At 52.0% G+C, this 17,638-nt stretch overlaps 1 protein-coding gene across 1 annotated transcript; it reads left to right on the plus strand.

The window, feature by feature from the left end:
- The first annotated feature begins 602 nt into the window (after window positions 1-602).
- TMLHE (trimethyllysine hydroxylase, epsilon) lies at window positions 603-13,538 on the plus strand. The gene is made up of 8 exons (XM_010076581.1): window positions 603-649; window positions 4,895-5,079; window positions 6,359-6,535; window positions 7,276-7,555; window positions 8,611-8,730; window positions 11,388-11,624; window positions 12,133-12,271; window positions 13,385-13,538. The coding sequence occupies exons 1-8, from the start codon at window positions 603-605 to the stop codon at window positions 13,514-13,516; spliced, it is 1,317 nt and encodes a 438-aa protein (XP_010074883.1). The 3' UTR covers window positions 13,517-13,538.
- The last annotated feature ends 4,100 nt before the right edge of the window (window positions 13,539-17,638 follow it).

Raw genomic sequence — 17,638 nt, forward strand, 5'->3', positions numbered from 1 at the left:
TTGCGGGGAAGGGCTGGAAGGGGAATCTGATTCCTGACAGCTGAGATCTAATAGAGTCGTCTGCTGGGGAGCAGGAGCCTTTCTCAGCAGGGGACAGCCAGTCTGCCTTTTGTTTCTTATGTAATTAGTCGGTGAGCTAGGTCAGCTCGGGCTGTTAAACCTTTAACTCCGCTGGCTAGGGGGTGTCTGTGTCTGAGAGATGCCTGCCACCCTGGGGGGCCTGGCCTGCCACGGGGTTTGTCACCGGGGTTGGTGTACTTCGCTCCTCGGGTTCTGGGGCAGCAGCTGTCTCTCAGCCTTCGCGGCTCTCCTCTTTTTCCCCGTGTTCCCTTCGCCCCAGCGCTGCGTGGTGGTTGGGTGCCTCTTCCAAAGCAGGTGGAAATGTTGGGTTCAGTGAGCTGTGTGTAGCCACGAGGCCAGCGGGATGTGTGGCCTGTCTGAGATCTGCAGACACAGTATTGCTCAGGCTGCCTTGAAAAAAAATCTATTTTCTCTTTCTCTCTCTTTTTGAAGTGTAGGGCTTGTTGTGCTACTGACATTTCCCTGTTTCTGATGGATCAGAAACCTTTGCTTTAGCCAGATGCTTCTAGCAATGCAAAAGGATGCGTGAGTGTAAGCAACTGAATGTGTGGAAATGCTTAATGAAAAACAGAGAATTTTATTTTTCCAGATGCCAAATAAGCTTGAGAAACAGGCTGGCCATGCTGTCACAGGGTGATGAAACAGGTCTGTTCCCAGCACCAGCAGCTGGGGCATCGCAGCAGCTCTACTGATGCTGGTGCTGCCCTGGTCCGGGAAGGTTTTGGCTAAAAGCTGGCTGAAGGCCATGGATCTGTGAGGTTTCTCCTTCCATAGATGTTTCCATTGCTGAAACTAATTGGTTACTAATTTTTTTCCAGCTCAGCATTTTTCTTTGCTCCAAATGGGAATTGTGGCTTTTTATCAAAGAGCTTAAAAACCAAATTACTTCAAATGCTTCTTGTGTCAGCAGTGAGACGAGCTGCTGAGGGGCCAGGCGGGAAGTCTCTGGGACAGACGAGCCCCTCCTGAGGCTCGCTCTTCCTTCCTCCTCCTTTCACAGCGTGTCTCTTGTCTTTTCTCTCAGGAGACTTACGGTAATTCACAGAATCACACAGAATCACAGAATGTTAGAGATTGGAAGGGACCTCGAAAGATCATCTAGTCCAATCCCCCTGCCGGAGCAGGACACCTAGATCAGATCACACAAGAACGCATCCAGGCGGGCTTTGAATGTCTCCAGAGAAGGAGACTCCACACCCTCTCTGGGCAGCCTGTTCCAGTGCTCTGTCACCCTCACTGTAAAGAAGTTTTTCCTCATATTCAAGTGGAACCTCCTATGTTCCAGCTTGAACCCATTGCCCCTTGTCCTATCGCTAGATGTCACAGAGAAGAGCCTGGCTCCATCCTCCTGACACTCACCCTTCACGTATTTATAAACATTAATTAGGTCACCCCTCAGTCTCCTCTTTTCCAGGCTAAAGAGACCCAGCTCCCTCAGCCTTTCCTCATCAGGGAGATGCTCCATTCCCTTCATCATCTTTGTGGCTCTGCGCTGGACTCTCTCCAGCAGTTCCCTGTCCCTCTTGAACTGAGGGGCCCAGAACCGGACACAATATTCCAGATGCGGTCTCACCAGGGCAGAGTAGAGGGGGAGGAGAACCTCTCTTGACCTACTGATTCCTCCAATGACAATCTATTTGAGTTTTCTGTGTTTCCCCCCAGCACCCACAGCTCTGTCTCTCCTGTCCACCCTCTCGCATGGGTTCTGCGGATGCTCCTGGTTTTCCTCCACCCCGCGGTGGGCTCTCGGAGGGGATGAGCCATGCAGATGATATTCCCATGTCGTGTCTCCACGGGATTTTGTCTCGCTCGGGCGGAGGGGCAGGCTTGGTAACTGAACATCTCTCCCGTCTCAAAGTCCACTTGTGTTTGTGTGCAGGGTAGTTTAATGTCTCCTTCCTCCTGCCCTTTCTTTTTGAATTTCAAGGGAAATTCTGCCTTGAAACCTCTTGGCTGCTGCATTTCGCTGCTGCCCAGGTGAGCTGGACAACATAAAGAGGAGAAGCATAAAGGTGAGGTAGACGGAAGGGCTTGGGGAAAGGGTGAGCTGTTCCCAGAGTGAATTCCAGCCAGGAGAGAGCTCTTTGTGCCGATTAGACAAACGCAGAGACAAAAATGTAAATCCTCTCTAATCATATAGATTTTTTGTTGTTGTTTTCAACTCCTCTTAGTTTTCAGTGTCTCTTGGAAAGATTTAATTTCAGGCTCCTCCATGAGCTGTGTGTGGTGTCTGCTTCCAGCAGGAGCAGCAGAAAGCAAGAGGTCTCGGTGATTAGATTAAATATCTGAGTCGCTTACCATTACCTGTGTTTCTTCTCTGGTGAGTTCTGATATTGGAAGAGGATGAGATAAAAGGAGGCGTGCACAGAAAGAGATAACTCCGGCTGGAGCTGCCCCGGGCAGAGGCCGCTTGCTAAATGGATTTGGAGAGGAGCTTTTCCTATCGGTGCTGGGTCCTGTGTCAGGCGATACCAGGCGTGTGCACACAAGCTTGCGTCTTTCCCCCCCTCTGTTGGGTTAGTGGATATCCTTGCTGTCCAAAAGCCAAACTGGACAGAGTCTTCCCTCCTCTGTGTCCTTCTCAGAGAATAATCTTCAGCTTTGCAACCTGCAACGCTCGGTTCAGGCAGTTAAATTCTTTCTTTAGGCTTTGTAAAGCCAGTAAACATCACAGTCAGCTCCTGGTGTTCTACTGCTGCAGATTTTCCTCACTTAGTTATTAAGTTTGCGTATCAAATTTGGCTGATTCTTTTTCCTGTGCTAAATTTTCAGAGCTGGGGTGGGCTGGGAAGCATTCTCCCAGAACTTGGCATTGGCAGTTCTCCAAAAACAGATATTCTGGCTGGAGACCACCAAAGGGGAGAGAAAGTGTTCTGGTGTGTCGTCAGGTGCCTGGGAATCTGGCTGGGGCTGTGGAAGTTCTCCAGTGCCCCAGTTCCTCTGTCTGTGGTGAGGATGCTGGAGTCTTTTGGGACGTTGCAGCTCAGTCAGCATCTATGAGGAGTTTCATGGGCTTCACAGCGGCGTTTGGAGCGCGGGGTCGGTCACATCGGCAGAGATCCTGGTTACTGCAGGTGGCGGGCAGCAAGCGAGGAGCTCCCGGTGCCTCCCCTCCCACTCTGGGGAGGGAAACATCGCCTTCTGATCCAAGCTGGCTGCTTGGCAGGACAGCCTGGTCCCTGCAGCCTGCTGAGCAGTGAGTGCTGCATTTTAGCACCCGCAGAAATCAGAAACTTCCCAGATGAAATCTTCCTGCAGCACTGGAGCTGTCGGCGATTCGTACACAGGCTGCGGCCGAGAACCCTGCAGCCAAGCTGGCTGAGGAGCGCGCGCCTTCGTCTCAAACCACCTTCTCCTTATGAAAATCTTTCTGCCTTTTTTCTTCCCCCCTTAGAACACGGCACCTCTGTTGATTTTATTGTTATTCCCAACTTTGGAGATCTCTGCGCTGAGTCAGCTCTGAAGAGGAGAAGCAGGTTGGACAGCCAGAGCACCGCTGCCTGCGCTCTTCAGATAAGAAGATGAAGGAAAATCAAAAGTTGAGGATAAGAAACGCTTTCTGAGCCTGTGTCTTATCCAGTGATACCGTGTTCCTACGTGCTTCAGACCAGAGCACTCTTAAAATCCTCCTGGGTTTAGAGCTGACCTCCGTGAGCATGGCAGGGCTGTTAGGCTGGGGCTCCACATCTTAAAACTTGTCGGGGTTTTGCCTTTGCTCTTTGTATTGAAGAGCTGCTACACATCTCCCCCTGAGAAATCGCCTGCTCATCTCCAGCCCAGGGGGTACCACGGCTGGTTTCTCTTCCGTGCCAGGTGTGTCCTTCAGAGGAAACAGAGACTTTCTCCCTTTTGTACTTTTTCTAGAACCACCCTGATTACTGGATTCCTCTAGTTCTTCTTTCTCTAACCAAGGTCACTGTTCCATACTTCGCTGATCCCTGCGGTTGTCCAGGAATGGTGAATTCAAACTGGGAAAGCCAGAAAGAGGCCAAGACCTGCAGCAGATGAGGATTTGCCGGTATTTTACACCAGAGAGCGCTGAACAGGTAGCTGGCTCTTCTGGAGCTGCTTTGCCTGAGAAAGCCTCGGATCTCCTTTGTTTCTTCTTGTTTTCTGCTGTGGCTTATGGTGGCCACAAAATAAACGAGAGACCCTGGTCTCTCCTCCTTCTGTTTCCAGCTGGTGGGCAGGGGTTGGATAACTTGTTTGTTTTAAAAAACCTCACTGAGCCCCTGAGGGTGAATTCCCAGCTGCTCCCATTACCTGCAGTTTTTGAGGGCAGCCAGTTTCCACCTGCAACTTCGTGGCCCTCCTCCAGGGTGCTGGTGATGTCTGCACCAAGTATCTCCTGCAGCTGGTCTGAGCAAGGGTAAAGCACCCAATTTTGTGGAAATTGGCACATAATCCATGTGGTGCTAACAGTAAACGTGGATGTTAGGTCCTGGGAAAAGCTTGCCTGCGTGCCTGACTGCGGTGTCGCTGGGAGAACGCAGACGTGACCCTGGTACTTGGACTTGGCAGTGAAGATATTTCATAGGAGACTCTCCAAACCCTGTGTGTAGTTATTTTTCATGTCCAAACGGTGCCTGGGAGGTAGGTGACTCTCTTCTCTGGCCAGGCTGCCAGTCATCATGCCCACTTCTTTTCTTCCTTCTCAACGGACTAGTTCCCACTCGCCTCTTGTCAGTGAATTCCAGTGGTGGAGGGTGAGAGCAGCTTTCCCAGAGGTGCTTTCCCAGCACAGAGACCGACACCGGGATGCAGTAGCGCAGCCAGCTCACCCTGTCCTTTCCTCTCCCTCTCTCTGGCCGTTCAGGATGTGGTGCCGCAGGCTGGCGGGTTTGTTCCAGGTGCCGTGCCGGCTGAGCAGAAGCACCAGACATCGGTCACTGTGGCTGCCCCATGACAGAAGGACTGTCCCCGCTGCTGCTGCACGCTGGCATCACACAGCCCCAGAGTCCCTCAAGTGTGCCTGGCAGCTACATGGTGATCACCTCGGTAGGTGTGTTGGGTGTGCATGGATCTGCTTTGGGGAGAGGAGTGAGATTTTCCTGACCTTGTTCCCCTGGAGGGTTTTAATTTTTTATTTTGGGGGTTTTTTTCCCTTCTGAAATGGGGATGGATGCTGGAGTCTGTGCTTCGTGTTCCCTTTGGGAACTCCCAGAGGCAGGACAGAGCAGGTTTATCTGCTGCTGGTAAATCTTTTACGACAAACTGGGCAATGCTAAACCAGAAATCAGATTGAGGGATTCCAGAGCGATACCTACACCTGAGCCTTGCCCTGCCAGTCACTTATTTTTCGTGTACCACCTGTGGCTGTGCCTGGCAGCAGGATGGCTGGTTTGGTGGGGGCCCAGCTCTCTTCCCCCACTTGTGCAGGTTTTCCTTCAAACCCTGATGCGTAAAACACGGGTGGGGGAGCAGGTTTGCAAGCAGCCTGTCCTGTCTGCGGGGCTGGATGGCAGGAGCAGCGGGAGGCAGGGGCAGCACCAAAAAGCTTTTTGATGCAAATCCCACCTCCCCGTGAGACTGTGTAAAGAAAAACCCAGGAGTGTGTCTTAGTGTGCAGTAACCCAGCAAGTGAGTTAGAAACACCATCTGGTGCTGATTGCTGTCCTTTTGGTTTTGGGGTGGCATGGCAACTGAGGCCTGTGTGTTTTTCCCCGTGGCCTGTTTGGGTCGCTCTGGTGTCTGTCTGCCTGGGTGGTGTCTGCTGAGGCCAGTGGGGTGTCGGTACTGCAGGTCACTTGTGAGCAAAGGGAATTACTCGGTACTTGGATTTCAAAGCAGAGTAGGACGAGAGCAGGAAGGGCTCTCCTCCTGCCTCTGACTCCCTTCTGAAGGGCTCTGAGTATTCCTGAGCTGCCCCAGGATGGAATGAGGCTTTACCGTGATGTTAAATGGATGTCAAAGCTTTGCATCAAGCTCTTGATATTGTCTGTAATGTTTGTGGAGTTGATTTAGTTGACTCCCAGCTGTATATAAGTGGGTTAGGTACAGCAGCTGCTGCACAGCTCTGAATTTCGCAGTTGTTGAAGAGAGGTGGTGGGTAGAAGTGTGTCACCAGGATGTGTGGGAGCCGTGCTCCTTCTTCTGCTGCAGGGTGGGCTTGCCTGTAGGCTCGGGAAGAGGGGAGACGCCGGGGAGATCACTGACAGCCAGGCTGGCCGTGATGGTGCTCTGCCTGGTGATGGTGCGACAGCCTCTGCATCCTGGGGGGTCGTACCTTGTGGGCGCTCAGCACCACTGCATCTTTTGAGCCTGTCCTCCTTTGCAGAGCTCAGGTACGCAAACACGCTGATGCGCTTCGATTTTGTCTGGCTGCGGGACCACTGCCGCTCGGCTTCCTGCTACAACGCCAAGACGAACCAACGCAGCTTGGACACGGCGAGCGTGGACCTGGCCATCAAACCCAAGGCTGTCCGGGTGGATGAGACCACACTCTTCCTCACCTGTAAGTGGCAAAGTGACCAGACGCTGCGTGTTTTAGCGACCACCAGCCCTGCTTGGAGGGAGCCCGCCCTTAGGTTTGCTGGGAGAGGGCAGCCTCTAAATCAGGAGCTGGTTTGGGAGGAGCTTTAGCTGTAAGCAGATTTTAAACACTGCTCTTCGGAGCAGCGCTGCTGCTGTAGACACACCTCAGGCTCAAATTTGTGTCTGTTTTTCCTCCCCCCTCTTCCCCAGCCTTTTTGGACAGAGATGTGAGTATCTGGGTATTTTACTGGTTTGTTTGAACACAGCAGTAATGCAGGCAGGGAACAGACTGGTCAGGAAATGGTTGTTTTTTCTCTTCCTTACCCTGTCCTGTTTGAGCTGATATCCCTGGTGAGAATTCACATTTTCTGTCCCTTCTCCTCAGCTTCCTGGCTGCTTTCTTCCTTTGGTTGTAGCTTACCTTTATTTACGGGCTTGTCTTCGGTGCTTTACTTCTCCTTGGAGTCCTGCCAGTAGAAAACAAAGCCACTGAAGCTGAAAACCTGAGCTCTGGATTTGGAGTTGTTGCAGCAATGACAACACTTTTTAGGACTTGTGGCCTTAACTAGATAATATTCTGAGTGGCATCAGGGTGCAAAGAGTCTGTTACCAGACAGAATCAAAAGGGTGAGGGCTGCCCTGGACTGATGGTTGCACTGACCACGCTCTGGGGCTGTTGAGTGCCACTGTGATGACTGTCACTCTTTTCCCTTGTCCAAGGGCCGGACGGGCATGTGACACGGTACGGGCTGGAGTGGCTGGTGAAGAACAGCTACGAGGGGCAGAAGCAGCAGGTCATGCACCCACGGATTCTCTGGAACACAGAAATCTACCGCCAAGCCCAGGTCCCATCCGTCGACTGCCAGAGTTTCCTGGAGACAGACGAGGGGCTGAAGGAATTCTTGCAAAACTTCTTGTTATATGGGATTGCTTTTGTGGAGAATGTCGCTCCCACCAAAGAGGACACACAAATCGTAGCAGAAAGAGTCAGCTTAATCAGGTAACCAGTGCTGCCCTGGGAAGGCCACTGACGGCTTTGTGGAGGAGCCGTGAAGGTAGATGCAGTGTGGCCTGGTGTGCAGAGAAAAGGTCTGGGTCTGCTACAGTCCCTGGCCACTGGGGGATCCAACCTCTTTAGGGGAGAGCCTGGAGTCTTCAGGCTCGGAGCTGCCTCGAGCACGTGGTGACGGCTGTGATAGCGGGACTGTGCACAGAGGAGGGACTAGAGGAAATAGCCAGGCTGGCAAGACTTGAGCTTTGCGAGGAGAGACATTTCCTGTTATGACTTGAAAGGTTAGGAGGGCAGCCCTGGCCCTGGGAGCCACGGAGATCAAAAACAATTTATAGCTCTCCCTAAAGGATAATATTAAGAAATGTTTCTTCTGTGTTTGTGTCAAACACACCAACACCATGGCAAGCCAGGGTTTGAGTTCTGGGTTTTATCCGAGCTGCAGGAACAGTTTAACTTGCCTTGGGCTGTTGGAGGAGGGGGGGTTTCTGCTAATGAGCAGTCACTCCAGATAGAAAGGAGGGGTCCAAGGAATATCCAGCCCCCTTTTTTCTCCAGGGACCCTCGTCCTGTAGCCCCTTAGTGCTTTTTGTCCTTGTCTTCTGCCTGTTCCCTTCTGTGAGTGTGGTAGGGGCAGGTGGGGGGAAAATGTGGGACCCTAAGAGCAAGAAGTGGGGTTATTAAACCCCAGAGTGGGTCCCAGCAAGGGCTAGCTGCACTCTGGCAACTCCTCGTGTCACTCAGTGGCTTCCGTGATTTGACTGGGGCTGATGTTTGGTGTGGAACAAGATCTCTGTTTGTGGAGGGGAAGCAAGACTGGTTGCCCTCAGTCTCTTTGGGAAGAAAGAGAGAAATTGAATACTGGAGGAGGCACTAGAAGCACTGTCTCTCTGTCTCTTGACCATGTGAATTTCGTTAAGTTGTTCTGCTTTAATTCAGTCTGTCCGTAGGATGGAGTAGAGTAACCTCAAACGCAGGAGAGGATCTGCTTTACCACCGCACGGATCCCCGCAGTGCGTTGTGCTAACCCCCCGCCTCTTTTGCAGGGAGACCATTTACGGTAGGATGTGGTACTTCACCTCTGACTTCTCCCGGGGAGACACCGCCTACACCAAGCTGGCTCTGGACCGGCACACGGATACAACCTACTTCCAGGAGCCCTGCGGGTGAGCTGCTGGGTCGCAGACACACGGTGTGGAAGGCAGGAGCGATTCGCAGTGGTGCTGTTTCTAGCGGCACGGGTTTGTTGTCTCCAGTGCTGCTGGTGGGATGGATTTCCAGTCACGCAGCAGTTCTGGGTCCTGTCAGATCCCTGTGGGGTGGGGTAGTCTGTAGATAATTTTTTCCTGTACTTGGAACTTCTAGGTCTTCCAGAATGCAGGTGGTGAAGGACTTGGCTGTTGGATAGCTGGCTGCTGCTGTGGTTCAGGTAGTCCTTGTAGCCACAAAGGCAGCTCAGCGCTGCAGTCATTTCTGGGCTACCCTGGGGCTTATCTGACAGTCTCTTCTGAAATCACCCTCCTGGGTTCTGGAGTGACACACAGCATCCAGCCTCACAGAAATGAGCAAAATTGATCTGATTTGTCTCCTGGGTCCATCTGGCAAGGCTCAGCTCCTCCTGCAGCCAGTGCCCCGTATCAGCTCTTGCACAAAGTTGCTGGAAAAGTTTGCTTTGACTTCATCCCGCTGACCTGGAGCGAGCCTTCCTCGCCAACACCAGCACTGTCTCTCTTGTGCAAAGCTCTGTTAGTGGTAGCCTCCAGGGCCGGAGGGAGAATAGCTCACCCGGGCACAGGAGCCCGCAGTAGCCGTCTCTCAGCCCTCCCCAGCTGTGAGTGGTGGCTGATGGACGGGCTGTGCCCACATCTGCTCCCTGCAGCTGCTCTGCTTCGGTTCAGACAGGTTGGGGTTTGCATTTTGGCAGTGGTGCAGCCTTGTAGGTAGTCCGAAGCCAGGCTTCCCCGGCCCTTCGAAGTTCACGCCTGTCTGATTTTAAAAGCAGTTTTAGCTACAGCGTTGTTTCCCAAATGCTCGCCTGCAAACTGCTCTTCTGATACAGCCTCCGGGCTGTGAGTTTTATACACAGCTGGGGAAAGAAAGGCAGCAGACCTGATCGTGGCTCGCAATGGAGTGCAAGAGACTTGGGCTTCATTTCTAGCTTAATTTTTTGTCTGCTTTCATCTCAGTCAAGAGGGGAATCATGGGGAAATGCCCTGGGGGAGAACCGATGGAAGCACGGTGATCTCTTCTGGAGCTAGGGCTGCAAAGAGCAGTCCTCCAGCCCACGCCTCCTGCCCGAGGGCAGGATTAGCTCTTCCCCAGGGAGGCTGGTAACTGGCTAAACATCTGAACAGGAAGGATCTGTGGTGCAGAGCTGTAAAAGCAGCGGAGGCCTAAGGGGTGAGGTGTGTTGGCTGCATGTGGAGGTCAGAGCAGCCCCCCAGACCCCTGGGCGTTGCTGTGTGTGCCCAGCCAGGCAGGAACCTTCTGGGTGGTAGCATTTGTTCAGTGTCAGGAGCAAAGTTAGAGGATTTTGGCGTGCCCTGTGGAGCTAGCGGTGTGTGTGTGTAAAGCGTAGGTCCTGCTGCACGCTTTGGGCCAGATCTAGTTGGCTTCCCTGTTCTGGGTGAACAGCTGACTGCAGCACCTACGTGCTGTTGTGACCTGCGCGGGTCGCTTGTTTTAGGAGCTCACAAAATCTTCCCCAAAAATCAAATTTAAAAAGTAATTAGTAATCAGAACTTCAGCTTATAAAAGAGCTTTGATTAAACTGCTCCGTGCCAGAACTGTAGCACTCATTAGCTTTTTTTATTCTTTTCCACTTGGTGGGGTTCCCTTCAGGGAGGTGCATTCTCATCTCCAGCTAGCTGAAGTATATCAAGCGCTGACAGCATGGGTGAAGTTAGTGGGGCTAACCCTTAATGCTTGCAATTCTGCAAAACCCTCGCTGTGCAGGAAGAACATGAATTTCTGGCTTTTGAGCCCCCCTCTCTGCCAGAAATCCCTTCTTCCCAGACTGTTTCAGGCTTGCTTCCAATGCACTTGAAACAATCTTTGACCTGCTTCTAAGTGAAGTGAGGGTTTTTTCCAGAAAGATGTGTTCATTTGAATGTCTTCTTTCCCCCACTGCTTTGGCTGAAATCAGCCAAATCTGACAAGCCTCAAGGTAAATTATTGCCAAGAGTAGAGGATAGAAGGGCTTCCCCCTAGGTAGGGGATGTCCCTGTAGGTAAGCTTCTCATCAGGGGCTCCTCTGCTCCAGGCTTTCCAAACGGTCTTTAGCATGTGGCCGTGAAGGGCTTCTGCTGAGTGCTTGTGGGACACCGTGATGTTCGTGCCTTTGAGCGAGAGTCACCCTGGACTCTGCTCTTAGTTCCTGCAAAACTCAGCAGCACAACCAGCACTTAATGGTCCTCTTGTTCCAAGATGTTCTAGGGAAGTTAATTTTATGCTTTTGAACCTCTGCATCCTGCTGCCTGGATGGACTTTGGGACATGGGCCTGATCCTACCCCCCGTGAAGTCCCCCCAGATCACGGCACTTGATTTAGGAGGCAGTGTGGGCAGTGGCCCTCTTCTCAGAGAGCAAAATGTGTGAGATTGGGCCTGAAGAAATGGCAGGTACAGCCATCTCCTGCTGGTCTGTCTCCACTCCCTGGCAGGCCTTGGGAAATGAATTACATTACAAATAAGTGTGCTGCAACCATCAGAGAGGGGTGGTGCATCCGTCTCCAGCTGTCTGGGTCCGCGGGGAGCTCCTTCTCTCCATGGGACAGGTAGACAAGGTTTCTTTTCTCTTGTGCTCTGATTCTCTCGCCCATGCAGCATCCAGGTGTTTCACTGCCTGAAGCACGAGGGCACGGGCGGGCGGACGCTGCTGGTGGATGGTTTCTACGCGGCAGAGCAGGTTCTCCGGCAAGCCCCTGATCAATTTGAGCTGCTCAGCAAGGTGCCGCTGAAGCACGAGTACGTTGAGAACGTGGGAGACTGTCACAACCACATGATCGGAGTCGGGCCGGTCCTCAATGTCTATCCCTGGAACAACGAGCTCTATCTGATCAGGTAACACCAATACCTCCCCTTGCTCATGGGGAGGAGAGCAGATGTTTTTCCAGAAGGTACCAGAAACTGTGTGTGTGAGGGGCAGGGGTGAAACCACAGAAACACCCTGGGTTTCCTCCTGGGCTGTGGATTCCAACGTCAGAACTACTGATACAAAGACGAGTGTCAGTGCTGAGCTTTGATTTTTCACTCCTGTCATCCCCCCTTCAGCTCCGTGCCCTCATCTCGCTTCATTTGAGAGGCAGCAGAATTCAGCCCTTCTCTGAAAAAGCCTCTTGAGCCTAGCCCGGCATACGGGGAATGGGGAGAGCGCAGGCTGGTCCCCTTCCAAAGGAAACTGGGGCTGCTCTCTGCATCTCTGGCTTAGCTTAGTGCAGGAGGCCGGCCAGGACGGCTTTGCTCTTGTTCTGAGCAACCCTCAGTCTCACCTGTTCCGGTTCCCTCGGGAAATACCTGGCAGTGCTCGTGGAGCCGCGTGGGCACTCTCTGACCTCTCCTTTACTTTCAGATACAATAATTATGATCGTGCTGTCATCAACACTGTGCCTTACGATGTTGTGCATCGCTGGTATGCTGCTCACCGCACACTCACCGCAGAGCTCAGGAGACCAGAAAATGAACTGTGGGTCAAGCTGAAGCCGGGCAAGGTAGGACTTGGCGTGGGGAGGCTCAGCTGTGTTCGGTACAGGAGGGAGGCTGGGGGCTCCTCTGGATGCATGGGCTTGTTACCACCGAGGTAAATGCTGCAAGCAAGCTCCATATGCTGCAGTTTTCCTCTTTACAGCTGTTGAAGGTGCCCTGTATTACAGTACTAGCATCCGTTGTGTGTTGCTACTGTCCTAAAAGAATCTGAAGTTCTAGATAAGGCAGAAATGTTTAATTCAAACTCTGCCTCAGAGGAAGGGCAGCCCTGACTAGGGGAGAGGAGGGAGATCTTTCCAGTCACTGAAATGAGCAGCAAAGAGGCTGGGGACACTTAACTCTTAACTTCTACCAGAAGAAAATTTTATTTTGATGGCAATATAAAGGTGGGAGAAGCTGAATTTTCTTCTGTGCTCTGAGGTTATATTTGAACCCTGACATTGCCAACAAATCCCAGGAGACCCAGGCTGTCTTCACCGTCCCAGAAATGGCTGAGGTGCCTTAGCCCACCCTGGTACTGAAAGGGAGAAGCTCTGCCCTGCGTTTAAAGGCTGATGCTGGGTGCAGCTTTGGAGGAGCTTGAAGGGCTAGAGCCGCAGTTGTGGCCTGGAAGGTGTTACCGTGCAAGGGCTGTTCCTCCAGCTCTGTCTGCTGGGAGGGGTTTTATTCCTACGGGGTCAAGATTCAGCCTGAGCCCAGGGCCCCAAAAATGAAACAGTCCAGCAGGGAAGATGATCATATCAGAGCCGCTACGCTGTTCCCAGGGATGCCTGGGGTGGAAGCGGCACCGTGGAGGCTGAAGGTGGCCAGCTTCTGTTGCTGGTGAACTATTGCAGAGGCTCTGCAAAAAACCAGCCCAGAATGGATTTCTGTGCTTTGCTGGCTGTCGTGTTTTAACTTGCAGTTAGCAGCAGAGCAAAACTGCTGGCTTCAGGTAAAACAGCTCTGCTAGAGCACATAAAGCGTCGAGCGACAGTCTCCTGTGCAGTCTGACAGCGCTGAACAGGAGAGGTCATGCCCTTACTTGCTTTTCCAGTCTCTGGGGGTCGCCAGCTCTGCAACCTGTCCTGCCTGCGATGGTTGCCCTTCTCCTGAGAGTGTTTTCTCTTCCCCTGCAGGCACTCTTCATAGATAACTGGCGTGTCCTGCACGGCCGGGAAGCGTTCACGGGGTACCGGCAGCTCTGTGGCTGCTACCTGACGAGAGATGATGTGCTGAACACCGCGCGCTTGCTGGGGCTCCAGGCTTAGCCCAGAGCCCCGCCGTGGAGAGGCAGTCAGCCTCCAGCACCTCCGAGCCGCTGCGTCTCCACGCCGAAGATGTTGCACATACCTCAGACACCTCCGCTCTCTCCAAGCCGTTCTCGGTGCCCGCTCAGGAGAGGGAGCAGGTGGAAGCCAAAGGTTTTGGGAGCTTTATGGGACCCTATTCTGCCTTCGAGCACGGTCAGCTGGCTGTGCACCCAGCCTGGTCTCTCCAGCTAGTCTCAGCTCTGCTGAGTCAGGGTTAATCACACCTCCGGAAGTGCTCCCAGCACCTATTGATGTGAAGTGCTCTGCCAGTCAAGTGCCTTCAGGATTTGAAATCTTGGCATTATTTCCCTGGTGTTCAGCCTTTTTGTCACCTGGCAGTTCTAGGGTTTGGGTTGGTTTTTTTTAGCAGAGCAGAATGGAAATCTTTGCGGCTTTATCTCACCCCAGGCTGGCCTTTTCCCCTTCTAGAGAGAATAGAAATCGATGGTTCCTATTTGATGAAAATGCCACTGCTCAAACTGAGAGCTGCTGGCGTGTTTCAAGGACTTCTTTCCTAAACATACTGTGCACCCCTATAACTGTCACCACCACAAGCCATGCTGCTTGGGGGTGGCCTGGAGAGAGAACCTGCTGTATTGGGTATTTCTGAGAAGCTTTAGGGTAGAAGGAAAGGGACAAGTAGCAAGATCTGCATGTTGGGAAGGAGAGAGTAGATGAGGGGTGGATTTCTCGCGTTTCCTTGACTTCCAGTAACGTCGTGTTTGTGTTCTTTCTGCCGGTCGCACTGTGTGTGTATCAAGGGCGAAGGCTCAGCAGCTACGGTATTTGCTGACAGATTTCCTACCATGCTTGCTCTTTCCTCTTTTCTGAAGCAGGAATTTGTGTTAGGGCATCTTCACACTGGCTGCTCGGTGGGGCTGACCTTTTCTTTTTTCCACCAGCTTCTCCTGCACAGGAAGGTAAGGAATACAGAGGTGCCTTGCCAGCTCCTGGGAGCTGAGAGGATAAATCGGAGGCTGGCACGTTGACACGCCACAGTGATCAAGGATCAAAGGCAAATCCCCTCGTTATTAGGAACATTGGAATGCTAGAACCAGGAGAGGATTTGTTTATTTTTTATTTTTCTGTATCTTTGGGGGTGTTCTCTCTGCTCTGACTAGACCTTAAACCAAGGCTGGTCCCTTTCCCTCCTGGTTTTCCTGTGCAAGCAGGATGCTCTTGTGCCCACAAGTGCAGCACAGATCCATAGGTGCTAAACTTGCTGCTGTCATTTAATCTAAATACTGAATCTGTAGATCCTAGGGTTAAGAGACACTCTTGAAAGCTGCTCTTCGTGTGTGCTGAGCTACCTGTCGCTGCCTTTTGCAGTATTTACGGTCTGCAGTGCGCCGCTGCTGCAACTGTCAGGAGCTGGAAGGGTTTCAGAGCAAAGGCTTGGCAGGAAGGTGTTGATCGGAGGAAATTAAACATGAGCAATGGTGGCAGGTAATGCAATCCTGAAGGGAGCTGGCTTTGGTCAGGTATGTCTCCCAGGATCTGTGGACAGCAGTTGTGGACACGGGCAGGCACTTGAATTTCCTCTAGGCTGAGCCAGCGGATCCCTTGAGCAGCGCTTGTGCTGCTCCTTTCTCTGTCAGGCAGTTTGTTTATAGGTTCTCCTTAGGTGCCAGCTACGCCAGTGCAGCTTGGATGTGAAGTTTTACAGATCTTCATTAATTAATCACATTGAAATAGCAAACACAGCGGTTACATGCGCTGTCCCTCGCCCAGCTCCCATGCTCCGGGGCTGGTTTCGCCCTGTGCTTCGGGGTGGAGCCACGGCCGGCAGCACGGGGGAAGAGGTGGTGACAAAATCTGTTATTTGACAAAGGAACCTGATCAGTATTTGAAACCCTTGTCAGTGGAGCCCTCTTTCAAATTATTTGAGGGTATGAAGGGTTTCCTGAGCTCTTTTTGCCTCCCTGTGGCCCCAGCATCCGAGGGAACGTGGAAACTTTCCCTCAGTGGATGAGATCAGCTTCACCTTCCCCTGCCCAGGGGACCTCCACCTCTATCAGCTGCAAGCTGAGAGTCTGCTCCTGCCCTGAGCTGGGGCACGCAGGACTACGGCCAGCACAAGGGAGAGCCCACCAGCGTGTATCGTGACCGATTGTCGTGACATTGGTGCCTTTCTGACAAGCACCTCTGCCTCCCGCTGCAGCAGCTGCTGCCAAGGGCTGTGGTCTGCGGCCACCCAGCTCCTCCTGCGAGCCACCACGCTCCTGGAGGTGATTGTGTCGCCTGTTGGGGGGAAATGTTCACAGTGGCTGTAGAAGCAGCACATTTCCTCCTGGGTATGATGCACATTAATTTAACCACCCAGCAATAAAGCGGGGAGTGGAGAGAGCTTTGGTTCAATCCTGTGCTTTGCCTCTCCCACCTTCCCCAGAGGGATAAATTCTCCCGACGCAGCTCCTGAGCATCCAACCTTTGTTTGAAGGAGCAGCACTTCGGGCTGATACGGGTGTTTGTTGTGCCGTGTTATGGAGCAGGTTCTCTTTGCTGGAGTGATGTGGGATCAGGTTTTGTAACCGAGCTTTCCCAGTTCTTTCAGCCAATAAACGATGGACTGCTTCCTTCTCCCCCTGCCATGCTGGTGAGACAATGTCTGTGTTTTAGAAAATGGCTTAACCTGAGAACTCAGATCTTCAAATAAATGATTTATAAAGTGGTCAGCTTAACAAAATATGTATTTGAAGCAATTATGAACTTGAAAATGTCTGTGTTACTCCTCAAAAGGTGAATAAGTGTGCGGAGCAATAAATCAATGCATTCCCCTTGACTTCTCGTCGTTCCTTCTTCCACTGGCCACACGATGGCAGAAGGTGCAAGAAATTAATGTTAAAAAATCAATGCCAAGTGTCCCATCCCTCTGTGGCTTCAGGGCTAGCAGGTGATGCTGGTTCTGTTTCTTTGCTGTATCCTTTTTTTTTTTTTTTTTTTTTTTTTGGATTGTGATGCCCCTCACCCTCAATACATGAACCCCAGGAGTTACTGTTCAAAAGCCTATGTGATGACAAACATTTTTAAAGAGCCCCAGGATGTGATGTCCATTGTGCCAAAGGGTGGAGAGGGGAATGGAGATGAGGGGACACAGGGAGGGAAGCTGGGAGCACAGTGGGGTGCATTGAGAAAAATTGGGTGGATTTGAAGGGATTTGAGGCAGGAAGGCAGCTGAGCTAAGCACAATCCCAGGGCACCCAGAGAGGGAAGGAGCGATGGGAAGGGACCCGCAGTTGGGTCCCTTTTGCTCCTGGGGGCCACCTCTCCCTAACCAACCTGCAGGTTTGCTGCAAATCACCCAGATAAAGGATGCATGTAAGCTTTTTCCTCCCATTTTCAGGTTTAATCTTGATTTCTGCAAGATTTTCATTTTATTTCTGTCTCCTTCCCACCCATTTGCAGGCACAGTGAGTATTTTTCTGGGTATTATAAACACTTTAATGTGACCCCAGGTGAAGAGGATTTGAAGGCAGGTAGGTAACAAAAGGCTGTCTTTCCCCCCCAAGGGGTGTGTTGAGGAATTATGGTCCATAAAATTAGCCTCAAAGCTTTCTGAAGAGAAGAGAGAAGAGGGTTGTGATGTATTTCTGTGCACAAAGAGAATGGAAAGTAAGTACTACAGGCGAGGGGGGTGGGATGTTTGTCTTTTTGTGGGCAGCAGTAACTCGCTGAGCTCTCTGATGTGGGGTGGGGAATTTCCCACTGTCCCCAGAGCATCTCTGAGGGGAAGCCAGGAGACATCCGCATCCCAGAGTTCGGTGATCCTCCCTAGGAAGACTCACCGTTCCCTCTCAAATACACTGGCTGTTCCCAGGCTAAAAGTGAAGGGAAGAAACTTCATTCTTTCCAGCTTGTCCTTCCCCAAAACTGGACAAACTGGGCATTTTTGGTGGGGTTCAGACATCTTGCACAGCCTGGCAGAGATGCTTGAGTTGGAGATGCCCCTGGGGGATCAGCGCTGAAGAAATCGGGTGAGTGTTGCCTTGTGAGCCGTCAGGGAACGATCAGCAAACCCCCTGCAAAAGCAGCCCCCCTCTCCATTCGGTACCCCCCCACCACTCAAATAACCCCCGCATC

Source organism: Pterocles gutturalis, unplaced genomic scaffold (assembly GCF_000699245.1).
Source record: "Pterocles gutturalis isolate BGI_N339 unplaced genomic scaffold, ASM69924v1 scaffold43076, whole genome shotgun sequence".
In the NCBI taxonomy this organism is placed as follows: domain Eukaryota; kingdom Metazoa; phylum Chordata; class Aves; order Pterocliformes; family Pteroclidae; genus Pterocles; species Pterocles gutturalis.

What these genes read in the sequence shown, in the direction of transcription:
- TMLHE (XM_010076581.1), top strand. Translation starts at nt 603, where the DNA reads ATGCGTGAGTGTAAGCAACTGAATGTGTGGAAATGCTTAATGAAAAA. An exon ending in TGGAAATGCTTAATGAAAAA is followed by an intron (nt 650 to 4,894) that starts CAGAGAATTTTA and finishes TCTCTGGCCGTT; the next exon opens with CAGGATGTGGTGCCGCAGGC. An exon ending in TCAAGCTGAAGCCGGGCAAG is followed by an intron (nt 12,272 to 13,384) that starts GTAGGACTTGGC and finishes CTTCCCCTGCAG; the next exon opens with GCACTCTTCATAGATAACTG.